The 27,616-nt window shown below is 35.8% G+C and overlaps 1 protein-coding gene across 1 annotated transcript in view; it reads right to left on the bottom strand.

The window, feature by feature from the left end:
• Nucleotides 1–1,051: 1,051 nt before the first annotated feature.
• The window catches only part of SOS2 (SOS Ras/Rho guanine nucleotide exchange factor 2), a 109,509-nt gene continuing 82,944 nt past the window's right edge, over nt 1,052–27,616 (bottom strand). Inside the window, exons 15-23 of the mRNA XM_069082324.1 lie at nt 24,237–24,356; nt 23,957–24,119; nt 22,488–22,605; nt 20,278–20,450; nt 16,065–16,181; nt 12,084–12,345; nt 7,268–7,309; nt 5,931–6,040; nt 1,052–2,735 (exon numbers count right to left, since the gene is read on the bottom strand). Of these exons, the coding sequence (XP_068938425.1) occupies nt 2,229–2,735; nt 5,931–6,040; nt 7,268–7,309; nt 12,084–12,345; nt 16,065–16,181; nt 20,278–20,450; nt 22,488–22,605; nt 23,957–24,119; nt 24,237–24,356 (1,612 nt within the window). The 3' untranslated portion in view covers nt 1,052–2,228. The remainder of the gene's footprint in view (nt 2,736–5,930; nt 6,041–7,267; nt 7,310–12,083; nt 12,346–16,064; nt 16,182–20,277; nt 20,451–22,487; nt 22,606–23,956; nt 24,120–24,236; nt 24,357–27,616) is intronic.

Raw genomic sequence — 27,616 nt, forward strand, 5'->3', positions numbered from 1 at the left:
AAACTGGTCTTCTTGCTATTATTCACATATTCCATTGCCCATTCTTTTTTTTTTTTTTTTTGCCTTTTGGAGGGCAATTGGGGTTAAGTAACTTGCCCAAGGTTACATGGCTAGTTTTTTTTTTGTGGGTGTTAAGTGTCTGAGGCCGGAACTGAACTCAGGTCCTCCTGACTCCAGGGCCGGTGCTTTCCTCACTGTGCCACCTAGCCACCCCCACCATTGCCCATTTCTATGGTTTTGTATGAGACTTTACTGTTTCTGGAACGCACACCCTCCTCACCTCCACTTCCTAGAACCCCTAGTTTCCTTTAAAGTTCAGTTTAAATACCACTTACCATGTAAGGCCTTTTCTGATCCCTACTCCTAGTATCTCTCCCTCCAAAAATTACCTTGTATTTATGTATTTCTTTTGTATATACTTACATATGTACATGTTGTTTCCCTTGACAGAATATTAGCTCCTTCAGAGCAGAGACTGGTTCTTTTCTGTATTTATATTTCTATTACTTAACACTGTAGGTAGCTTAATAAATACTGACTGATTGATTGGCAAGGGTTGACTTGACTGAAATCTAAGATACTACAGAAATAATTTTCTCTAAGTTCAAAATTTCTAAGATTATATATACAGCATAGAAAGGGAAACCATGTAGTATAGCTTCCTCATTTTGACAGGTGAGGAAACTGAGGCCCAGAGAAGTTAAGTGATATACTCAGGATTATTATACAGATGGGGAAGACACTGCAACTTGGGCTGAAGTGCACTGACTCCAAACCTAAACTTCTCCTATTTTATCATCATTGTCCTGCCAAAGGAAATTTACAATCATCCGCCCATCACCTTTTGTTTAGACTTTGCCAAACAGTGCATTTGATTTTGTTTGCTAAAACAAAAACAAACCTGGATATTGGAATTTTCAAAAATATCATTAATTTCACCAGTTTTATGTAATTTGAATAACAAAATTACTGATGACAACTTCTTACATATATAACTATTCTCCATTTTGTCTCACCCATCTTTATGAAGAAAAGACATTTTAAAAATCTCTGAAAAATTAAGACTGAGGTGATTTATTAATCTTGTTAAGAACTCTGATACAAAGCACAGTAAAAGACCACAGATCAGTAAATAAAATGTGGCTTTAACCACTTTACAAGTACTGCTACAGTAGTATTACCATTAAAACAGATTCATTCACCAATTTGAACAAGGTAGTCAAAACATTAAAAGAAAAGTTTTATTTACTTTTCTGTTTTAAAAGTTTAATAAATGTGACTTAAATACTACCAATCTTCAAAAAGTATTTTTAAAAATTACAATAAGTGTAATGAGATTCAGAGAATAGGTCATTAGGTTTTGAAAGCAAGACATGGTTGCTATTCCACTGAAAACTTTCCTTTGAATGGTATGAATTTGCAAAGTAGCAGACTAAATTATAGGCCTTGAGTCACTTAAATTTATATAGGTTATTAGCATTGTCTGTAAATATACAATATAAACAAATTGTACATACATGGCATATTAGCTTTGTTCTGCAAAACAGCAGGCAACTCATTATCTAAAGACATCTGCCTGACAAAACAAAAAGGCACATCTGAAAAAGATTCATGCTAAAGATACACAGGCTTTGCACCCTCCCTTCCTACCCTTCGCAATGGGCTGGGTAATCTTTGTTTACACTCTGCCAAAACAATAAAAACATTGCATTCTGATATCTTTGTTTTGATTCATTCCATTTTTCCTTTTAGTCATCAACAGCAAAAAATGGCATTTAAGACATGACATTCAAGAGTTTGAGAACACATAGGTGTTATTCACAACTTTCCTAGATATAGATAAAACTAGAAAGTGAGTAGCCAAAAAGTTTAAATTCGAAAAATTCCATAAATGCACCGTCTCTTTTTCTCCAGTGCAAACAATGGTTAAACTAATTTAATGTAAATACATTGCAAAATACAATTTTTTTTTTACTGGCCTAATCACTAGTAGCATTGAGGATCCAAGATACTTTGTAATGCTATTAATCACCTGAGGGCAATGCTGAAGGACTTGTGTGCTTTAAAACAATTTTATTTTCCCAATTTTTAAAAGCTTATTTCATCAGTATGCAATCATATAAGAGAATTATTTGCAAAACTACTAAAATACCTTGCCTTGTTTTGAATAAATAAAAAAGGAACTTTACAAATACTATTCCAGTGTCAATGACTAAATATGGCTAAGGTCACTGAGGAGTTTCTGCATTTTCTAACAATGACAATCTGTACATAGGAGGCTGACAAAGATCCCTTTTGTAAGTCTTTGGTGGCAGTTTTGGTAAGTGAGAGCTTGAATTCTGTCTTGGTGGGATAGGAGGAGCTTGAGAATGAGCAAGATTATTTTGACTAGAACTGAGCACACAGCGACGTGGCACCCTTGGAGAGGGTGTGCTTGGAGGAGTATTTGGTGAGTTTGGACACGTACTGGCTTCCCGGAACCAATCCGGATCTCTATGAGCATGTCCCATTGGTGGCGGCTGAAGATTAAACGGACAGTTTATGAAATGTTCGGGAGGCCGAAGCGGTACTGGTGGAGGAGTCTCAGGAAGAGGGTCTCGTGGAGGTGGTGGTGGTGGGCTAGGCAAAGGCCCTTCAAACGGACCACTGTAAGCAGGAACTCGAGGCTTTATCTTTGGAGGTGGTGGCTGCCTTGGTGGAATAGCAGGAGGATCATCATCATATTTCAAGTTTCCCTCAAAAGTTAAAAAAAAAAAAAGATAAACCATACCGTTCATATGTAAAGTCATTATGCTTGCTGATCAGAGTATTTGCAATATCTCTACTATATAGGGAAAAAACTTTCAGAAGACAATTTCTGTCTCAAAAATGAAATGAAATCACAGGTCTGAACTTCTAGTCCTTCCCCCTTCCCAAAATGTGGTTTAAATATCAGATTTATGATTTCCTTTCAGGATAAAAATGACAGGTTTTCCTATATGGCATTACAAATCTTAGAATATATATAGCCTCATGTCCAACTATCTTAACTTATGTATGAAGACTATGAATTGATGTGAACTTAATTCTAAGTAACTATTCTCACAGAACCAGCACATCAATAAACATAATACACAGAATTCAGGAAAAGGAAAGAGTCTTAAGAGATAACGAAGTCCAAGGTCCTGCTACTATTATTGTGATTTTTGATTTTGAAATTTTTATAATTTATAATTCAAGCCCTCTTTATATCTCTAATCTATAGGAGTAACATCTTTTTGGGAGTCAGGGGACTGTCAGGTGGGACCACCAAGTTATGGCCAATGAATTCTGTATAAGTGAGTAGGTCTTCAAATATTTCTCGGAAGGGAGCTGGGCTGTAGTTGGCACATTCTGGTGGAGGGTGAGGAGGGGAACCTATGAATAGTGGATTTCGTAGGGTTATAACCAACTATAACCAGACTTTAAGGTTATAACCAACAGATCCTAAGGGTTAACAAAAAAAATTCAAAACCATAACTGACAATATACAAAGAGCCAGGCAGTCAGTCAACAGACATTTATCAAGCACTTAACTATATGTAAGGCTGTTCTAAGTACTGGAGATACCAAGGTGAAAACATGGCCCTTGGCCTTAAGGAGCTCCTGTCTGGGGGGGAGGAAATATGCAAACAGTCATGTACATACAAGATAAATATAGGATAAATTGGAGGTAGTTTCAAAGGGAAGGCACTAGCAGTGGGGAGAGAGAAAAGCCCTCTAGTAGAAGGTAGCATTTGAGCTCAGTCTCAAAGGAAGCCAGAGAGAAGGACACAGAAGATTCTAGGTATGAGGAACAGACAGAGAAAAGGTACAAAGACAAACATGAAATCCTGAGGAGCTTATGTCTTATTGAGAAAATAGCTTGTACATAAATAACTACATACACTAAATATAAATATATATAAAGTAAATATTTCTGAAGAAGAGTTCTTATAATAGCTGAAGGGATCAGGGATCAGCTCATATAACAGTGGTGTCAAACTCAAATAGAAATGGGTGCCACTAATCCATACATAAGCATTCCTATGGTTGTATGTTGACTTAAGTTTTGAAATTTAATATTATCTATGTTTTATAGTATTTTTATTTATTTTGCTATATATTTTCCAATTACATTTTAATCTGGTTCACACAGCAGTAGGGAGTACTATGGGCTACATGTGGCCCATGAGCTAAGTGTCTATCACCTCTTATAGAATAAATGATAACTAAGCAAAGTTTTGGAAGAAACAAAAGAGGTAAGGTGGGGATGCAGTCTAGGAATAAGGGTATCCTTATCCTGTGCAAAAGCAGAATCAGGAAATGGAAGGAAAATAGCTAGAAGCCTAGGTTGGCTATCCAGGGAATAGCAAAGGTCAGGTGGGGCTAAGTTACAAAGGGCCTTAGAAGCTAAAGTGCTAAGCTTATATCTGATTATGGAGTTTCTGGAAATGGAGGAGTGCTATGTTTAGACCTACACTTTCGGAGAAGTGAGAGACCTGAGGCAGGAAGAATGATAAGGAAGCTATTGCAATAGTCCAGGAATCCAATAGAAAGGAGGCTCTGAACCACTGTGGTGGCCATGTTAGTAGGAAGAAGGGAAAAGATGCAAGAAATATTATGGAAGAAGTACCAATCAAATTTGGCAACTGGATGAATATGTGGGGCAATAAAAATGAGGAACTGAAGATGATACCAAGGTTTTGTTGGACAACAGTTTGGACTTGTTGAGTTTAAGATTATCAGTGCTGTGGAACCTCTCTTCTTTTGGCACATCCAGTTTGAACTATCCAAGGGGCAAGTAGAGATGTAAGACTGAAACTCAGGACGTAGGCAAGGGCTAGATATATAGATTTCAGAGTCACTTTCATAGAGATGATAACTGAATCCACAGGAGTTGATGCTATCAGCTGCCACCAAATATATACTTATCACTTTAGATTCAAAAGTCTTTCATAAGCTAGGCCAAACCAACCTTTTTCAATTTTATACAATACCTCCCATCCTTCCCATACTCTACAACCAAGCTGGCACAAAGTGTAAGAATAAAGAGAAAGAACAGAATAGGATCCAGGACAGAGTTTGTGGCTATACTCTCAGTTTGGGGGCTTGAAATTGATGGTGAACCAGTAAAGGAGCTGAGGAAAAAATTTAAACAAGTTTAAAAATAAAAAGGAAACCAAGAAAGACAGAAAGCCAAGAGAGCATGAATACCCAGAGAGGAAAAAGTTATACAGGAAGAGGTGGTCAAATGTGGCAGAGTGAGTGTCAAAAAGGATTAGAAGTGAAAAAAGGCTATCAGATCTGACAAGCAAGAAACCACTGGTAACTTTGGAGGGAGGAGTTCTTATCTGAGCGGGCCATCTGAGGGGAGAGGAAAGGATGTGAAAACTAGATACAGGTATAGATAGCTTTTTCAAGCCTTCGGTCTTTGATAGGGAAGAGAAATAGAAGAGAATAGCTTAAGGGCACAGAATGGTCTAGCACAGGTTTGCATTGTTGTTTTCCCTCAAGAAATTCAAGAGGCTTATGCACATTTGTAGGCAGCAGGGAAAATAACAGTATATACAGAGGGGCTGGAGATACACACATATGCAAACATATACATATATATATAAACATATACATATACATACACACATATGATGTGTGTGTGTGTGTGTGTGTATATATATATATATATGGGAAAGGAGGGGAGGGAAAATGAGGGCTGACATCAAGGGGTTATAAGAAGTTGAGATGATGCAAAGAGAGCTCATGGCAAATGGTCTCTATTTTCTGAGTAAGTACTGAAGCAAGGTCTTTAGTTGAAAGGAAGGGAGAGAGGGGAAGGTATGGAAAGCTTGAAGAGAAAAGAGACAGTCTAGAGCAAGTTCTGCATTAGCTCTCTATATTGGCAGTGTGTTGAAAATCAAAATTATGTTGAATACCTTAGAAGCTGAAACATCTTGATCAAACTTTTTACGAGGAGGAAGAGGAGGAGGAACCAGTGGCTCTTCAGCTAATTTATGTAAACTACCACATGAACTGAAGAAAGTTTCTAAAAAAAGTAAAATATCAGCTTAGCCACAAATAATAAGAGAAGGACATTATCTTCTTAAAACATTAGTTTTAAATTTTAAAAAGCTTGAATATATTACTGTTATTTGTTAATGAAGAGATAGCAAAAGTTTTAATTACCATGATATAAAAAATTTAGCACATACACAATTCAAAAGAGTGCTATATAACACTGATTATAAATTTAAGAGACTGCCATTTTCTCACAATAAGTTATATCCAAAAAGCCCTTCAATAATGGGGACCTCTTCCTAGAGAACAAGTATTATTTCCAGGGTTCTTGGGTTGCTTTTTGCTTGTCAGTCACTACCACTGGACAGGGGGTATTGCACAAGTACCCATAAAATATTTGGAAGACAGTAAGTTTCCAAATACACCAAACTGGCCTCGGAAGAGATTTCCCTACAGAAATAATGTCATGAATGATAGAACATTATAAATGATAAATTGTTACTCCATTTCGGTTACAATCATATGATCCCAATTAAATAAGCATTTGTGGACACCCAGGATAAAACTTAACCACCATTTAAAATGTTGTTTCTGCTGTGAGTAAATGTATTCTGAGTTCCAAAACAATCAATTTATAAATAAATACTACAACAAGTTTATGAATTAGCGTATGTTGGTATTTTGACAGTTCTCATACATGTTAATATTCTCTTCACTAGTGCAGACTGCAGTCCATCCATTCCTTCACATTCTGTAAAATTCTTGTCTATGTGCTTCTATAAGTGTTCTAAAGAGGATATACCTGATGTGGTACCTCTAGGACACATTTATTGGTATCAGTACAGAATTCTGGCTGGCCATCTGTTTTTCCTCTCACTGGCTAACCACCTGGCCCATTTTCCTTTCTAATCTTACATTTCTTTGTGGATATATTTGATTCCACTTTTATGCAACTCATAGTTGGTATAATCCTAGAAAAATTTACCATGAACATAAAATCTATCAGTACATGAATGGGGTACAGTTAGCTGTATGCAATGAGTTTTCATTCATTTTTACTTGTTTTTCTATGTACAGTTTGAACTACATTTTATTTTTTTACACTTTCAAATACAAATATTATAATCCAAATGAACAGATTTATTTCAATAACCACACTGATTTAACTTTTTAGGGTACATAATACCATATTTAAATATGAAAATCTTTAGATTACTCAAGGATATGGTGGAGGTGAGAGCATGTATATACTCACTTGAATGTGGTAAGACCACTGGGGCAAAGATGCTGTTGCTTCCTGTTACAAAAAGAAAAAAAATTGAAAATAGAAAAATAGATATATCTTTAACGAGTCTAATATAACAAGTGAACAACAGACATCAAAAAGCATTTATTCAGGACCTATAATATGCTAGACACTATGCTGAGCACTAAAGATATGAAAACAAAAGTGAGTTCACATTCTACCGGAAAGACAAGCTACACAAACACATGTATGTATGCCCACATACATACATGGGCAGAGAATATATACACACGTACAAACATCCACATGCTTACACACATGTGCATATATGTGAGTATACACATTTATGCACACATACACACATGTGTATATGGTTATATACACACACACACAAATAAGGACAAGGCAATTTTTGAGGGGGATGCCTCAAGAGAGGCATCAAATAGAAGGTGATGCTTTAGCTGGGACTGGAGGAAACAACAAAGGAGATAAGGTAGTGGGGGAGGGGGGAGGGAGTGATCCCAGGCATTCAGGAGATAGCAAAGTACACAGGTACAGAGATGAGAATTTGTATATGATCAACAGTAAAAATTCTAGGATGGTCAGAGCCTAAAGGGTATAAAGGGGAGTAATGTGCCTTATGTGGAAGGCTTTGAATGATAAAAGAGATTTATTTGATATAGAGGTGACAGGGACTTTAGACCTGGTCACACCTATAATTTAGGAAAATAACTTGGTGTGTGGAGGACAGCTTAGAGTGTGGAAAGACTTGAGGCAGAGAAATCAATTAATTAGGACACTATTTCAATAGTCCAGGTGAGAGGTGATAAAGGTAACAACTATTCCATTCACTATAGCAACTGTTTCAATTCTTCTCTCCTCAAACATTACAGGCAATCCTTTCCCCCCCTCCGCCACCCCCCCCACTCTCTCAGCTTTGAACCTTGTGTCATACTTCACAGATAACATTGAGGTCATTCATTGCTAGCTCCCTCTTCTCTCATCTTCATTTTATATCCTTCTAATTAAAAAAAGGTTCTTATCCTGGGGTCTGTGAATTTTTAAATGTTTTGATAATTACATTTTAATTAGTTTCCTTTGTAGTTCTATTTATTTGTTATGAGGGTCTGACTCAGGCAATGAGTGCCTTAGGTGGCCTCTCCAAATCAAGAGGTAAGGGAGTCGGCTTGTGGGAGAATCATGAAGATGTTTAAGGGGAGTGAAGTATACACAGAAACTAGTTCCTACAGACTTACTATGTGGTAAATGGGAAATTCTGATTGTCTGTGGAGGCATTCAAAAGGCTGCCTTCTGTCACCTTTCTTCACTCATTTTTTTCAGCTGCATTCTTGGGGAATCTCTGACTCCTTCACTCATGCTATCCAATGAAAGGAAATGCTGTAAAGAGAGAAACCTTGGGCTTTTCTTCTTTCTGAGGCCCATCCCTGTGAAAAGGCCTCAGCCTCTGTGTTTCCATTTAAGATAAAGGAATTGGAGTTTCTGATCTGGTGAGTTTTGAAAGGTCAGGAGAGCACTCCAGTTTGGGTTTGCTGCTTTGATGTTCTAAGGAACATGGAGAGACCCAGCTCCTGGGAGACTGAGATAAGGATAAGGAATAAACTGGCAGTTTATACCACATATGAATTCGAACTTGGTGGAAGTAAAGTTATGGAAGAACTACGTTAAAAGTAAGCCTTCTCAGCAGATTTCAGAAAACCTGGAAAGACTTACATGAACTGATGCTGAGTGAAGTGAGCAGAACCAGGAGAACATTATACACAGTAATAGCAACATTGTGGAATCATCAATTTTGATTTACTTAGCTCTTCTCAGCTATACAATGATCCAAGGCAATTCCAAAAGACTCATGATGGAAAATGCTCTCCATGTCCAGAGAAAGAGCTATGGAGTCTGAATGCAGATTGAAGCATACTATTTTCATTTTTTTTTGTTTTTTTCTTTCTCATGGTTTTTCCCTTTTCTCCTGTTCTTTCACATGACTAATGTTTAACATGACTGTACATGTATAACCTATATCAGATTGCTTGCTGTCTTGTAGAGGGAGAAGGAAAGGGAGGGAAAAAAATTTGGATCTCAAAATCTTACAAAAATGAATGTTGAAAACTATCTTTACATGTAATTGGAAAAAAAAATACTATTAAGTACAAAAAAAAAAAAAAGAATTAAGTTTACTCTTCGCAAAGTGGTGCAGAGGAGAATATGTCCCTGAGATGCTGGAGACAAACTTCTGTTTTTGTTGTTTCTTCAAAATAAAAATCCCTCTCTAAAAGTTAATTGATGGCTGAATGGAACCAGGGTGCTAATCACTGGTACCTAAAAATGGGGGGAATGTGGGCAGTAGGAACTTGAGCCAATGGCATTACAGAAGCAGCACCCCTCTTCCTGGAAAGTACCCAGGGTACCTGAGAACCCTAAGGGGCACATATGACCTGTCTAGCTCTGGGAGAGTGAACTAGAACATAATTGCTACATATTTGTTTTATGCATTTTAAAATATTTTGAGAAGGGATCCATAGGCTTCACCAGATTGCCAAAGGGCAGTTAAGAACCTCTGCTCTAATATCAATGCCCAATTAACTCCTGTTTCACTTCAGCCTTGGAATTAGAGGCAGCCCTTCTCTAGGCCAAGACCAATCCTCCCATATGTACCCTTCATCCCATCTCCTCCTTTAGCACTGACCCTACTATCATCTTCATTCTCTAACTGTCTGTATTTCCCAATCCACTAGTTTCTTCCCTGTTGCTTACAATCACACTAAAGTTTACCCTTTCCTTTAAAAACGTCTCATTAGAACCTATCATTTCCACTATCTATCATCCTATTTCTGTCCTCTCTTCTCAGCTAAAGGCTTTGAAAAAATCATATATATCTGATGCCTCCACTTCCTTTCTTTTCACTCTCTCTACCATACCCAAGGACAACAACATGAAGGAGAGAAAAGGACTTCCAGGAGCTCTGAGTTTCCTCCTTTTCCATGTGCTCTAAATTGGAGATTATTTCCCCCTGGACTTTGTCTACACTTGTGAGAAAGTATGTTCTCACTTTGGGGACGTTTTGTACCAACCATTTTTACTATTACCACCTTAGTAAAAACTCATTTCTAAAAGTTAATCAAGCCTCACTAACCAATCGATACCATTATAAACTGGATATAGGCATTCCAAACTCAACATCACTGAGAAACAACTATGATTATTCACTTTCCACCTCCCACCCTCCAAAAAACCACCTTCTGCTGAACTTCCTTTCTACTGTTCAGGATCCACCACGCTCCTGACCTCAGCTCACCACTTCAGTGTCTTTCTTGACCTCCTCACTTTCACTTATCCCACACATCCAACCAGTTGCCTAATCTCATCCTTTCTTTTTCCATCTCTCATATATGCCTCATTCTTCCCACTCACACAACTGCCACCCTAATTCTAGTTCTTTTTACTTTTAAATCGGCACATTGCGATAAATATCTAATTGTCTGCCTTTCTCAATTCTCTCTCCACTCCAACCAATCTACCACAAAGGTGCCACAGAATTTTCCTGAAGCCCAGATCTCATCACGCTGCCTGATAAACTTCAGTGTCTCCCTATTACTCCCAAGATCAAATATCAAGTCCTGGATTTGCTTTTAAAGCCCTTTACCACCTGGTCCTTTAGTACTCATGCCTTATTCCTGTTCATGCACTCTACAGTGTAGCCATACTCTTCTCCTTGTGGTTCTTCACACATGATACCCCATCTCTGTCTGTCCCTCATACCTGGAATGCATTCTTTCCTCATTTCTGCAAAGCTTCCTTTAGGACTCAGCTCAAATGTAACCTTCTACAGGAGGTCAATGTCCCCAGTGTCACAGAGTGCCTCCCTTACCTTCCACGTACTCTAAGTATTTTACATGTATCTATTGTCTTTGTAATTTTAATGTAATTTTAATTTCTTGTAGGAATTATTTTTGCTTTTTATTTATATCCCCAACATTTAGTATAATGCCTGGCATAGTAATTGATAAATAAATTATTAATTAATTGATTGAACTAAGGCAGTGACTATCTGTATAGAGAAAGGAAATTATTTGAAAGATTGTGTGAAGGCAGTAAGTAGCAAAATTTGTCAAGTGACTGGATATGTGGGGTGAGTGAGAGTGCGGAGTTGAGTGTGGCAACGGAGTTGTCAACCTGCATAAGTGGTGTGATGGTTAGTCCTTAAACAGTAATAAGCAAACTCAGCACAGGGGTGGGTTTATTTGGGGGAGAGACAATGAATTCTGTTTTGGACATACTGAGTTTGAGATGCTTAGGGTACATTCAGTTTATAATGTTCACTAAGCAACTGGTGATGTGGGATTAAAGTTCAGGAGAGAATATAGAACAGGATATATAGATCTAGGAGTAGATAATCCAACTCATTAAAGTTGATGAGATTACCAAGTGGAGAAGAGAACAGGGCCCAAGACAGTGCTTTGGTGTATAACCACAGTCAAGGAGTGTAAAATAGATACTTTACTTTTATATTATACATATAGTAATTTATGTAGATTAGACAAATAATGTACTAAATGTTAAGATTAGTTCAAACTACATTGAAATTTTATAAGATGTTTTATAAACATTCAATTTCCCTGATTTAAATTTTCTAAAATGCACAAACTTAATTACAAAACAAGTTTTTCCACTCCTGTAATAATCACTAACTTTTAACATTTTGATTCTACTTTTCAAAATACAATATTCATCTTTTAGTTTCTAAATAAAATGGAATATGTCAAGTAACTCGTAAAAGAATCTTTTTCCAAGTGTCTTTATCAGTACTTACCACAAGAACTGTTAAGATCCATCTCTAAAAATACACTAAGGTCTGAAGAAGCAGACACTGGTGGAGTAGATGGTGTGTTTGGAGAGGTTGGTGCTGATGCAGCTGATTCATGCTCAGTTTCATTTATCCGACTGAAGCTTATTTTACATGGTTCTCTTTCTAATGGTGTTGGGTGACCTCGTAAAGTGCCTGAAGTAGAGCCATGTCTGCCAGCATGTGGCCTTATACCAGGAGATTTTAAGGAGAAAGTTGTTTTCCTAGGCTAGGAAAAACAAATAATTAACACTACTAAGCCCTTTTTTTTTAAAACAGGATTTAAAAACTGAGTTGAGAGAATACTACCATCCTAACTTGAAGACAAGGTAATTCTACATTTGACATTTCTCTCAATGCCCTTAGTTCAAATCAATGTTGGATTGAATACAAGGCTATCATAATTTTCTCACCAGCAAAGTAAACTTCTCTCAAGTTTTGTGAACAAAACTGCTCTCACATTATTAGCTCTTGAACCTAAGATTCTCCTTAACATCATTTAAATGTACAAGTGTAAGATGGGTGAAACATAGTTTTATAGTAGTTCATGTGGAAAAAAAAATCTGATGAAATGAATTTATTAAGCACTTCTCATATGTCGAGCACTATTCTAAACTCTAAGATTACCAATACAAGACAGTTCTCATACTCAAAGAACTTCCATTTTAGTTGAGGGACACAACACATATAAAGTCAACGTGGCCAAGGAACAGTGTTTTGGTTTGAGAAGTCCTAGGGATGGTGAATTAATTGATGTGCCCTTTCCAGAAATACTTAAAATTACCCGAACAAGAAGTAGAAGGCAAGAGGAGTGGGAGTAGTAGCATCAGATGGCAAGGGGATGGCTAGAGTGCAGAATCAGAATATTTGTTGATTCGCTAAAAGTGAGATGAGAGCTAACATGGAAGAAATGTATTGATATAAAATGAGTTAGGTAAGATTGAAGGATGTGGCAGAGTGGAAAGAGTGTTTGTTAGGCATGGAGTCAGGAAAACCTAAGTTCTAATCCAGCATCAGACACCTACTAGCTGTATGACCCTGGGTAAATCACTTAACCCCCGTCTGCCTTAGGTTATAAAATGGGGATGATATTTTATAATAGCACCTACCTCCCAGGGCTGTTGTAAGGATCAAATGGGACATTTGCAAAGAACTTTGAAAACCTTAAAGTGTTATATGAAAAGTGGCTAGTTTAACCATATTCTATTACATTAATATCTCATCAATTGTTCAGCCATTCACTAGTTGCACTTAACTTGTTGAACTGGGGTAGTGTCTGTGTCTGTATAGAGAAGGAAAAATTGTTACTATAATTAAAAAAAAACAAATGAGTCCTTCCTATTTTTGGAAGGATCTCTTTGGGGTATATGTCTAGGAATAATATTGCTGGATCAAAAAGTTGTCAGAGTTGAGTGATTTTTGAGTGTTGTACAAAATTGCTTTCCAGAAATGACTGGACCAAATCACTGCTCCACCCTCCCATAGTCCATCCATCAATTGTAACCTTCTTTTCTGGTAATTCCTGTCAATTTGATGGCACTGAGGTGGAAGCTCAAAGATGTTTTCATTTGCATCAGTGATTTGGAATGTTTCTTTTTATAATTGTTGATCAAGCTTCTCTCCTATCTTGAGAACGACATGTTCATATCCTATGTCTATTTACTGATTGGTTAATGGTTACTGTTTTTAAATTCCTTATATCTAAGATATTTTAGATAACAGATCTAGATATCATAAAAATTTGCTGCAAATATTTTCCCCCATTTGCCCATTTAATTCTTAAACTTTTCAATTTTATGTAATCAAAATGATCAATTTTATCTCCTGTAATCCTCTTTCTATCCCTTGATTGGTTAAAGTTCTTCTCCTATCTAAAAGTTTATCTCCTCCTTTATTCTTCTGTTTATGACATGACTTTTTATATCCTTTTGAATATTATAGTATATGGTGAGATGGTAGTCTAAACCTAATTTCTGTCAGATTGCTTTCCAGTTTTCCCAGAAATTTTTCTTGAATTCTGAATCCTTACCTAAGTGATTGGAGTCCCTTGGTTTATCAAATACTATGCTACTATGTTCAACTGCTTCTGCTCCTAATCTGCTCCACTGACCAATTTGTCTGTTTTTTAAAAAATCAGTGTCAGATAGCTTAGGTAATTACTTCTCTATAGTGAAATTTGTTTTATTCTAATTTTTTATTATTTCCCTTGAGATCCTTGGTCTTTTCTTCTTCCAGATGAATTTTGTTATTATTTGGTCTAGTTCCATAAAATAATCCCTTGGTAGTTTGAAAGGTATGGCACTGACTCTGTAAATTAATGTAGATAGCCTTGCAATTTTATTTTACTGGCACAACACAAACACCAGAAATGGAAAATTATCCAATTATTTGTTGGAAAGTGTTTACATAAAAAAATTATGTAAAGTATTTTGGAATTGTACTCATATATTCTCCCTTTATGTGTCTTTATGGGTAGAATCCCTGTAATTTTAAAGATTCTCTAGATATCTGAAAGGATTTCCTTTTCCCCTCTTCCTTCTGAATTTGTTGGTAAAGTATACAAAGGGCAGAGATTTGTGTAGATTTATTTTATATGCTGCTTACTTTACTGACAATGTTGTTTCACTAACTTTTTAGTAGAATTCTAAGGGTTCTCTCAGTAAACCATATCATCTCCCAAAATGATCACTTCCTTTCTTCTTTACTGATGCTTATTCCCCCAATTTCCTAAGGAACAATGGCTCTAGAATCAAAGGATCCTGGTTAAGGGTTGAACTCAATGGCCTCTGAGATTCAGATATATGTCGTCCTTTGATGAAATTATGATTTCATTTCTGCCTCATCAGTTTTCAGGATTAAGTTAAACATCCAACTAGTTTTTATTCCTTTCTCCAATCATTTACTAAAAATAATTTTTTTGAATTGTGATTAGTAAAGGATGGGTTTACTATTTCAGTTTTCTGCATGTTTGTGAGGTTTTAACATATGGACAAAGAAGGCACCATGTACACCTAAGATATATAAAACTCCTTTCTATTCTCATTCAGTAATCAATCACCAAAGATCTATTGTTACATCCAAAATCTTCACTATACCACCACCACCAAAAATGAAAATAGCTGACAACCACTGCTATGAATTAAAAACACTTGTCATAAGGAAGTCAATAAAAAGACTGAAATACTAATGATTGGAAAAAGTAATTTTTACTAATGAAATTCACTTTTTAATTCAAAACTATTAGTAAAAGAAATTCAAGTGAGCCTATAAGATCTGGAATTTCTTCATCAAATGTACTTCTCAAAACTTCTACTCAAAAACTTTTGGAGGATTTTTTACTCCAATAGAAAGTCTTGTCCCCACTGAGTGAATGATTAACTCTGATAAATACATTAATATACTAAAAATCAAAACTGTTCTAAACATATAATATTCCAAAATAGAGACAGAACACTATTATATGACCTAGATGTGGATATAAGCAAACTTCAGTGGCCTGAGAACTTACCTGATTTAATCTCTACTGAAAATGTATGTTTTATTATCAAAGGCTAGACTAAGAAAAATGATCTATTCTTCAAAAGTATGCTTAATGTATCCAAAAGTGTCCCAAATGACAAAAGCATAGTTTCATAATGAACTAAAGAATTTGTGTCAATTTAAAAGAACTAAAGAATGAAATAATCCTTGTGAACTCAATGCTAAAACACATATAAGTGATTGTGGCAAATAACTGCATATTAATAATATTATAAAGACATACAAATTTGAAAAGTATATAAGTCAATATATTTAATTATTTTACTTTGTCCTAAGCTACAAACTACTGAAGAGATTAATGTTTTTGGAAATGGAAAATTCCTTTTTTTTTTTTTAATTTCCTCTATTTTCTTATGAAACCTAGCACACTATTTTTATTAGTTATAGGACATAAGTAAAAGTACTTACAAATCGAGATGGTTGTTTACAGTTTCGGGGTTCAATTTCATGTGATTTATTGAATAAATAGTCCGTAAATTCTTTGTCTGATGCATTTCCCATAGGATTGAGATTTTCAAAGAACCTCTGAAATAAAATATAGATATGAGTAATTTTTATGATCTTCAACATGAGCACAAACTTCATTTGTTCTTTCAAGAAAAATCCTGAAATGAAGCAATATCTTTTGTTTATTTACTAGTTTTCCTTTTGCTTTCCATTTCTTTTATTTTTCAAGTAACTGCCTAACTCTCAAGCAAAAGTGGTAATTAATAACAAACAAGTATTTGGTTCAACAAACATGGTCTTGATAACCAAGAAGCAGTCTCAAGATCAAAGACTATTTTGCAAAGTCCAACAAACATCATTTTCCAAAGCTGATTCATGATAAACATGGCAAAAATACTACTCAATATTCTACAAATTATAAAATAACTTGACTATTTTTATACTCAATAAAATAAAAATCAGCTTTGTTACTGTTAGCCATATCTTATAAACAAGTCATTGTTTGAAATAGATTAAAAATTACTTCAATGGCAGGCATTAAGAGTTTATTTATACACAGGTATACAACTGAGTTATATGTATATAAACACCTACCATGTGCCAAGCACTACAATAAGCATGTATATGTGTGTATATGTAGGTATCTATGTACATACATATGTATGTTAGACTAAGAAATATATAAATATGTTGTGTATAGACACATGTCTGTATTTGTGTATACATACAAATATATTTTATAGCACTTTACAGTTTTCAAAGTACATTAGTTTATATTACTCTCATTTGATCTGAGTGTGGTGCTAAGTATCAGAGCCCAGATTTGATCCCAGGTCATCCTGACTCTGGGGCCGGTGCTCTTACTCACTGAGCCACCTGGCTGCCCCTGGATTTTAACCTTTAAAGAAAGGAAATATGAGGACAGCTTGAAGGGATGGCAAGGTCAAGTGAAAGTTTTTTAATGATGGGGGAGATCTGGATGTGTCTGTAGGTAGTGGGTTAATGGCCACTAGATATAAAATTTGGGGGTCAAGGGCCCAAGTGAGAGAGCTAGGCTTAGTAAGAAGAAAAGGCACTTCTCAGATACTGGAGCAAAAGAAGATAAAGCCAGAGATTCTGTTGAGGGAATCTTGAGGTGGAAGGTTAAGAAAAAGCGAGAGGTCATAACCAATGGCCTCTTTTTTTTAAGGTTTATACTTCTGTGAAGAAAAAGCAGCGAGGTAACACAGTGGACAGAGCACTGGGTTTGGAATTAGGAAGACTCATCTTCGTGAGTTCAAATCCAGCCTCAGATGTTATTATATGACCCTGAACAGATTTTAAACCCTGTTTGCCTCAGTTTTCTCATCTGTAAAGAGCTGGAGAAGGAAATGGCAAACCACTCCTGTGTCTTTGCCAGGAAAACCCCAAATGGAGTCATGAAGAGTCAGGTATGACTGAAAAACAACTCAACAACAAACTGTGAAGAATTGATTCTGGTGATGCAGCAAGGCACATACTCCCTGATGCCAATAATGATAATTTTGTAAAAAAGAAAGCAGGTGTCTAGGTCAATCATTACTGAGGTCTTAAGAACTGAGGAGGGACTTTTACAGAGGATTCCCTTTGTACATGTAAATGTTCTATAGTTAAAGACTGCCTGTATGTACTCATTAACCCAGGCTCATAAAAAAAAAAAAAAGAAGTATGGTACAGCAGAAAGAGAAGACCTGAGTTCAAAATGCACCTCTGACACTTACTACCTCTGTGACCCTGGTCAAGTCACTAAACCTACTTAGGTCTCAGTTTCCTCACTCGTAAAACAACAGTGTTAAATTAAGTGATCTCTAAGCTCCTCCTAGCTCTAGAACTATAATTTATGATGACCCTGGTATGAGTGAGTAGGAATGTAGGTGTTGTGGTTAGTGGAAAGTTAACACATCTGCTATATATGTTACTACTTTTCAAAAGAAAAATTAGAATACAATAAAATCTACTTAACAATAAAACCATACATTTAAATTTTGATTCAGATAATTATGGATATCTTTAGGATAATTATCACAGTCAATCAACATCACATTTTAGAGAAATACTAGTTAAAAGTTCTAGCTGACAGAATTTTAGATAAACCAGTTTTTACTGTGTGTGTGTATATATATATATATATATATATATATATATATATATATATACACAATACCTTCGCATAACACCAAATTTTACTCCTATTAAAAACAAGCAAATTAACAATTATAATAATTCATTTATACAGTATTTTAATGCTTTCGTTGAAAACAACCTAATGGGGGCAGCTAGGTGGCACAGTGAATAGAGCACCGGCCCTAGAGTCAGGAGGACCTGAGTTCAAATCCGGCCTCAGACACTTAACACAAAAACTAGCCATGTGACCTCAGGCAAGTTACTTAACCCCAACTGCCCTCCAAAAAGAAAAGAAAACAACCTAATGAGTTACATAGGGCAAAAGTTATCTTTATTTTATAGATGAGGAAACTGAGGCTTTGAGAAGTTAAGTAACTTGCCTTTGGTCATATAAGATCATTTCACAGGTACAAGTTGAACTCAGATTTCCTGACTCCAATTCCAACATTATTTCCATTATACCTCTCTACCTAATTATATTTATATAAAGTAAAGCATCAAAATGTCATCAAAAAGCATCAAAAGCACTATGAATATGACCCAGAAGCATATAAAAAGATCAGTAAAAATAGACTCTAAGAAGCATATTGTCTTTTCTTCCTTGATCTTTTTTTTTTTAAGCAGAATTCCAAATTACTTTCAAGGATGGTTGGACCAATTCACAATTCTTCCAATAGGGTCTTTTTTTTTTTTTAAAGCAATCGGGGTTAAGTAACTTGCTCAAGGTTACACGGCCAGTTATTATTTCTAGGTGTGGTGCTGAGTATCTGAGCCCGGATTTGATCCAGGTCATCCCGACACTGGAGCCGGTGCTCTTACTCACTGAGCCACCTGGCCGCCCCTCCAATAAGGTCTTAATGCCTTGTGCTTACCTCCTTGAAGTCCCTTGAAGATGAAACTATCTCATCTTTTGTCATCTTTGTCCATTTTCTGGATATAAGGTTAAACTTGAAAACTTTTCACTTGCAATTTTCTCACTAGCAATTTGGAACAATCTCTCATTTATCTTTTATATAAGATTCTGATTCTTTTGAGAACTGTTTCTTCTTATCTTTTGACTACTTATCCATTGGGGTAATACAAAAATTATAATACTGTTTAGAACTAATATGTGTGAATATGCAAAGGATCTCTGATTTCATCAGGATAACAAGAGCATCACTGCTAGGAACTGCTCAAGGCACATAAGTTAAATGACTTGTCCAGGGTCACTCTACTAAGCATTGTGAAGAACTGAAATTTGAACCCACTTTTTTTTTTACAATCATATTAAACATATTTCCACATTAGTCATGTTGTAAAGAATTAGAACCTAAGGGAAAAACCAGGAGAAAGAAGAAAAAAAAAAGAGAGAAAATAGGTATGCTTCAATCTGCATTCAGACTCCATAGTTCTTTTCCTGGATGTGGATAGCAAGTATCATGAGTCTTTTGGAATTGCCTTAGAGCTTTGTATTGCTGAGAAGAGTTAAGTCTATCAAAGTTGGTTATCACACAATGCTGCTGTTACTGTGTATAATGCTCTCCTGGTTCTGCTCACTTCACTTAGCATCATGAACCCACATCTTCCATACCTTAAATTCAGCTATTTACTATACCACACTATGCTGGGTTAAGTCAGCCTCCTCTTTCTAGGCCTTAGTTTCCTCACCTGTAAAATGAGGAGACTGGATTACATGATCTCTCTAGGGTATCTTCCTAAGATTCTATAACCCTATGAACTGTTAAACATTGGTTTTTGTGATCTTGTTACTTTTTGGTTGGAAAGATTTGAACCTATGATTCATCAGTGGCCAATGTGTAAACTCCCTTGACTCATGAACAGTCCATCTTTAGAAAACTTTGTGAAGTACTGAGAGATTAAATTATTTATCACACAGCTAGTATGTATCAGAGGCAGGACTTGAACAAGGCTAGTTCTCTTCCAAATGACCTCTCAAAATAATATTATGGCAAAACAAATACTACTAGAATTAGTTATAACATGTCAACATTTAAAATGTTCTTAAAATTTAGTAAAAGAAAAATTTTACCCTTATTTCTGATTCTATTCGTAAACAATAAGGCTGATTCTGGTACTGCTGAATCTCTCCAGTAATTTCGGCTACTTTCCTTCTTTTACTAAAATTGATTAATTCTTTCCCTTGCTTTTTAAGGAAATCATTATTCCCTTCTTCAGTCTTCAGAATATTTGTTAAATATATTCCTATGGAAAAAAAGAGAAAAAATGTGTTATTCCATTTTCATTTTTACCTTATATTCAATATTATCAGGAGAAAAGGATAAGGCCTAGAACTAGACATGTAATTTTCGGGAAGCCTCCTTCTCCCAGCGTTAAGTTGACACCCTCTCTGTGACTTATAGTCTTAGAGAGCTGCCCAATTTCCTAACAGGATAAGTGATTTGCCCAGGGAAACACAGCCAGCATGTCAGAGGCAAGTCTTCTCAGTTGGCCCTTAGGTTGGTTCTCTACCCACTATGCCATACCCCCTTGCATTAAATGTTATTAATTAAACATTTTTGACTCAAAAGGGCACAAGTATTACAAGGTATATAATATATAAGGGTAATCAAGGATTTTCTATGGGACTCTGAAAACAATGTTTTAAATATATAATGTTGACAATTTAAGAGGTAAATCCTAATTTATTTAGAGGAGAGTATGACACTAAAGAGTCTTATCATAAAAAAGATTTTAAAAATAAGAAATTTTACCTTTAACTTTATTTTAATAAAAAGACAAGAGCAAAAAGGGAAGAACTTACAAATTCTACATTCTAGATTAAGAAACTTATTTTTTCTACTCCTAATCAACAGCTTTGTAATAATTCATACAATCAAAGGATTTGTCACTGGAAGAAATGTTAAAAACCACATAGTCTAATCCACTAATTTTTACATATGATGAATCTGAGGTCCAGGGAAGTTAAGTGACTTGCCCAAGATAGAGGTGGGATCATTGCTAGGTCTGCTCCCTTCAAATGAAGTGTTCTTTCCACTTGACCACACTTCAAACTCATTCAATTCAACAAATTTTTATTTAACACCTATTGTGGTAGATGCTGACAGAAAGACAGATCTGAGAATTTAAGAGTGGAGTAGGAAGACATGCAAGGATGTACTGGAGCCTGCTCAAACTGGCTTGTGAGAGATGATTTGTTAAATTTTCATAGTGAGATTTTACACCCTAGAAATCAGCAAACACTAAAAATCAGAGATTTAAGTTGTTTTCTAGACTGTCTAGACTTTAAAAAGTGATGGGAAAATGTTAATACAGCAGATTAAACTTAAAATTGTGTTGTGTGAACCTTCCCTTCCCTCCCCCCAGAGAACTGGTTATTAAACATTTACCAGCAAACCCTTGCAGATACAGCACCTGCACTAACAACCACAACAACAACAAAGACTGCTTGAGAAGTACAAAGTCCTATGTGAAATTCAAGAAGGAAAATAGTCAATGCTGGTTAGTGGGAATCAAGGAAGGATTCTTGGGGAGGTGGTAGTATTTGGACTGGTTCAAAGTTAAGAAAATAGGGGTGGCTAGGTGGCACAGTGAGTAGAGTGCCGGCCCCAGAGTCAGGAGGACCTGGGTTCAGATCCAGCCTCAGACACTCAACACACACACACACACACACACACACACACACACACACACACACACACACACACACACCTAGCTGTGTGACCTTGGGCAAGTTACTTAACCCCAATTGCCCTCTGAAAAGCAAAAAAAAAAAAAAAAACTAAACTAAATTAAGAAAATGTGGGGGTATGGTAAATCATCCAGTTCAGCTGGAGCTTGTCATTCACACTAAACCCTGCTATAGTAACATTGGGTCAGGTACCCAATATACACTACTCTTAAAGAACTGTCACTATAAATTATTTGTTTGATGTGCTTTTATGTAACTAATAAATTTACCAGATCACAATTTATTTGAACTTTTCTCTCAAAATCTATACAATTCAGATACCAAAATAAATTATTCTTCTTTGTTTCCATGCAGGTGCACAGTAGTAGTTTGTAGCTGCTCAAATATTAGTTTATGTAAATCATTTATTAATAGCACTGAAGAAAAACACCTAACAGAGGAAATTGTAAAGTCATTCTAAAGAGATTTTTTTCAATGCCTAAAACTCTGCCTACTAGACAGAGAATGGAATATGGTGAAAGGAAAGAAAAAATATAAATATATATATAATAATATTATAAAATTATTATTAAAGTTATCTGGTAACTTACCAAAAAAAGGCACACAAGGTGGGTTGATTGATTTAAGTTTTGCTAGGTATTTTTTAAAGTGATCTTGGCTTAGTTCTACAGCTTCATCCAAAATCTTCCGTTTTCTTTCCTGTAATGCCTTAAAACAAGTATAAATTCTGTCAAAGGTACAGGCTGCCATTCCTTTTCAATCTTGTAGCTATAAATGGATCATATTTGATTAAGTTCATGCTAATGCCATGCATATTTTTTTAAACTACTAATATACCAATATACCTCCTTTTATGAAAAGCCAATGACAATATCAAAAAGGGTTTCACTTATCAAAACAATTCCATTAATACATTCTAAATGATATCTAAGAATTTGATTTACACACTTTTCAGAAACACATACTACATAAAATAAGGAATAACACAAAGCTGAAACACATTTAATACACTCACACACATACCCCATCCTCCTTTTCCCCAACTTTTTTATGATAAATAAAAAGATGAAACCTAAAGAATGCATTGTTTTTGAAGCTTTGCCATCTTTCATATTTGATTTTGCATCAGGTCACCCTGCTCCTGTGTTAAATATATTTAACTTTTTCTGAAACTAAAGTTTTTATAACACCTCTTGAGATAACTTAGCCAACCTACAAGTCCCAAAAATCAATCAGTTCTAGTCAACTACTATTCCAAAGTACTAGTGCAAAATTCTGGGTTCTTTAACTCAGGCTTAAATAAAATTTTTAAAGCAAATTTAAAATTTTAAAAGGGTCCTGGACTGAAATCTATAGTTGTTTTCATAGTCTAGAAAACAACAAGACAAATTTCCCTACATTATTCCTTCTACTAATCTTAAATCGTCTAGTATCAATTTTCTATTTTTATCTGCAATAACATCTATCGATATACTAAAGAGACTTTTAAAAAATGTGATTATATATGACACATGATACATTATATAATATATAACCATATTCATGACTTCACAGGTATAGGAAACTCTTAGATGTGGACATTCCCTATAACAAGGCAGGTTGCCACCTTTTCTATAACCCATTTCTCACTTAGATTACCTGATCATCAAATACCTTTTCTCTCCCTCTACTCCCATTTTTGGAGCTTCCTTTATTAGAATGTAAGGTGCTTGAGGACAGGTTCTTCCTTTTTTTCTTAAATTTTATCCCTAACACTTAAACACAGTGCCTGAGGCATAGTAGGTGCTTAATAAATGTGTCTACAACACTGAGAGGTTAAGTGATTTGCTCAAGTCACACAGCTTCTATATATCAAGAGATGGGATTTGAATACAAGTCTTCTTAGGTTGAGCTGGACTCTCCATCAATGCTATGCTGCCTCCTTACAATATTTAATGCATGTATATAATACACATATATAAATATGCATACATACACACACATATATAGATTTAGATCTTTCTATATACACATTGTTTCTTCCTCCAAAAGAAGGAAATATTTATGGTCTAAGACTTACTTCAAATGTGTGGTCCAATCTGTACACAGGCACTGAATTCACTGCACTGACTATCTCTAATACACCATTGAAATTGTTCAAGTCTTGAAAAACTTGTAGAATTTCTATAATCCTACTTAATATTGCCACTCGTTCTTCAAAGTTTTCTGCTTCTACTATGCACCTGGTCAAAAAGAGATACAACGAAATAATGCTTAGAAAATCTGCATGAGTTTTAAGAATTTTTTAAAATTATTTAACTTCAGTTTTGACATTAGAACTATACCACACATGTACTTACTTTTCAAACCAGAGAGTAAGATTTGTAGTATGCCGAATCATTTTCAATAAATTTGGGGAATTTATTTCTTTATCTTCTTTAGTCCATACACTTCCCACAAGTTCAGAAGGCTGCACTGCCCTGTTGAGCCAAAGGTCAATGAGAAGGAAGAAAAGATTAAGTTACTATTTATAATAAGTAGAAGCAGAGGTAGTCAGTATTAGTAAATTCTGAACTGTGTATTAAAAAAAATAACACAGAGTGCAACTAATATTACTGATCCCTTTTGGTTACATAGAAATTATTCTCAGTGACCACATCTAGAATAGACAGAACAAAGGTTCACAAGTTCTCTCTGGAGAGGAAAATGAAGAAGTTGGTAGAGCAGATTACATTTCACATGCACAATGGCAACAAGAACAAGAATACACTGAATCAGTCACCAAGTCATGGTCAGTTATACCTCAACAATCTATCATCCAGCCTGCTTCTCTCCATTTACACAGCATCTAGTTTATTCCTTCATCATCTCTTGTATAGACTATTGCAACAGACTTCCCACTTTCAATCTTTCACTAATGCATTGTTATATAGCTACTAAAATGATATTCCTAAAATAGATTGGATCCTATCCCTCTCCTACTAAGATCTTTAATGGTTCCCTACCACCTCTAAGATAAAACAGAAAATTTTCAACCTAACCCCCTTAAAGCCCTCCATAATATGTCTCCTAGTTATCTGTCTAGTCTGTTTTATAAGTCCCCCTGTGAAATATGTTTCACTTGAACCATCCATCCCTGTTAACTATTGTTCTATATCTCTTCTACATTTGCTGGCTAAACTCCTTGAGAGGCAATTGGTACCTCCACTTCCTTTCCTCACTCTTTTTTTACCTCTCTGTATTCTGGCTTCTGACCTTATCATTCAATCAAAACTGCTTTCTCTGATGTTACGAATGACCTCTTAATTGCCAAATCCAATGGCCTTTTCTCAAATCTCATTCTCCATGATCTCTCTGCAGCCTTTGACGTTTGATTTGATGGCAATGAATTCACTACCATCATCAATAACTCTCTTCTCTCTAGGTTGTTGTGACACTGCTTTCTTGTGGTTGTCTTCCTCCATGCCTGACCACTCCTTCTTTTTCTTTTTCTGGATATTCATTAGTGTTATACACATTGAGCATGGAGAGGGTGGTCCCCTAAGGTTCTGTCCTGGGACCTCTTCTCTTTTTCCTCTTTACTATTTCCCCTGGCATTTTAACAGTTCCCATGCTTTCATTTATCATCTCCATGAAAATGACCCTTTATCTACCTGTCCAGCCCTGCTGTTTCTCCACTCTCTAGTCACATTCTCCAATTGTCTCTCTTGACATTTTGACTTGAATTCTAATAGACATCTTAAACTCAACATGTCAAAAACTGAAATTACTGTCTATTCCCTAAGCCCTTCCCTTTCTGAATTTCCCAGTTACTACGAAGGATATCACCATCCTCCTAGTTACCCAGGCTCACACCTAGGTATCATCCTCAAATCTTCACACCCTCTCACTGGCCCTCATACCAGTCTGTTGCTAAATCCTGTTAATTTTACCTTCGTAACAACTCTTATGTACACCCTCTTCTCTAGCCTGACTCTGCCATGACCCTGGTACAGGCCCTCATCACTTCTTGCCTGGACTATTTCGAGAATTTGTTGGTTGGTCTCCCTGCCTCAAGTCTCTGCCCACTCCAGTCCACTCTCCATTCAGCTGTCAAATTAATCTTCCTAGAGTTCAGGTCTAACTCTGTGTAATGGTAATGGGAATTTGAAGATCTTCCCTTCTCCCTAATAGGCTGAATATTAGGAGCCTGTGGTGGGAGGAGTTTGTTGAAGGGTAGAGCAGAGCCCTTAGGAGGTTGGGAGTCAGAGCAGCAGAAGGCAGGAGAGAGAGGACGCACCCAGGGAGACAGCTAGGCTTGTGAGTGTTTGCTCCCTGATATAACAGGCTTGTGAATGTTTGTGGGAAGGTTAAAAGATGGTGTGGGTTCATGCTGTGCTATGGTATATTAACTTCTTTGCTACTATGATGGATTTGACTTTCTGGTGTTGGAATTTGGTTTTCTGGTATCTGAATAAATGTTTTGCTCCTGTTTTCTATATGGCGATTCTGTTATATTTTTCAATTGAGAACTATGCCAGCATATTTATAGTCGCTGTTGGAGCTGTGAATATTGTGTTGGTACTACACCATGTCACTTCTCTATCCAATAAACTGCAATGGCTATCACCTGAGATCAACTATAAAATCCTCTGTGCAGCATTCAAACCTTTCATAACCAGACTTCATAACCTTGATCCAGTGACACTGGCTCCTTGCTCTTCCTCACATAAGACATTCCATTTCCTGACTCCATGCATTTTTATTTATGGTCTCTTAAGATCGAAATTCTCTTCCTCCTCACATCTATGTCCTGGCTTTCCTGGATTCCTTCAAGTTCCAGCTAAAATCCCACCTTCTATGAGAAGCATTTCCCAATCCTCCTTAATGTTACTGCCTTGCCTCTGTTGATTATCTTCAATTTTTCCTTGTTTGTATATAGCTGTCTCTGTGTTATATCTGTCATTATACTTATACAAGGAGATCCTTGAGAGCAGGGAGTTTTCTGCCTTTTTTGAATTCTCAGAATTTAGTATATATGCTTAATAATATGTAACAGACTGAGTCACTTTGACTTACTAGCTATTTCTCATATAAAACATTCTAAATTTTATCTCCATGACTTTGTACAGGTTCCCCCAAACACCACCCTGCCATGTCTAGAATGTACTGTTTTTTTTACCACCATTTTAAAGAATCCATAGCTTACTTCAAAGCAATTCCTCCAACATGAAGCTACTACGTTTATCCCCACCCTTGACCATGTCCATATAAGGAACTGCTGGTGAGGAAAATCGCTCTAGTGAATGACGATTTCACTTTTAATACAATCTAAAAACCTATTTTTTTAAATGACATTTTTACACTTTCACTTTGCTACCTATCCATAAACTAGTCAATTAATGTCTAAATCCTATCTTCTGAAGTTTTCCTTCACTACTTCAATATGATTTCGCTTTCTCCTACTGCACTTCTATAAAACAAGTTGTACTTTATTACATAATTCATTGTATTGTTTATTGTCTGCATTAGTCATGTTTTCACAAGACTACAAAACTACCAACATTCATCTTGGCATTTTGAGATCTCCACAATCTGGCATTATCATGCTTTTCCAATTCAATTTTTAAAAATTTAATATCTACTAGTACACACCAGAAACAAAGACAAAAATGAAACCATCTTGCCTTCAATCAGCTTATGTCTTGCTTAGCAGATGCAACATGTACGTACAAAAATATAATACCAAGTAAACTATGAG

The sequence above is a fragment of the Petaurus breviceps genome, unplaced genomic scaffold (genome assembly GCF_028583685.1).
Source record: "Petaurus breviceps papuanus isolate PSGF00001 unplaced genomic scaffold, PetGlider_PUasm1.0 164, whole genome shotgun sequence".
In the NCBI taxonomy this organism is placed as follows: Eukaryota; Metazoa; Chordata; class Mammalia; order Diprotodontia; family Petauridae; genus Petaurus; species Petaurus breviceps.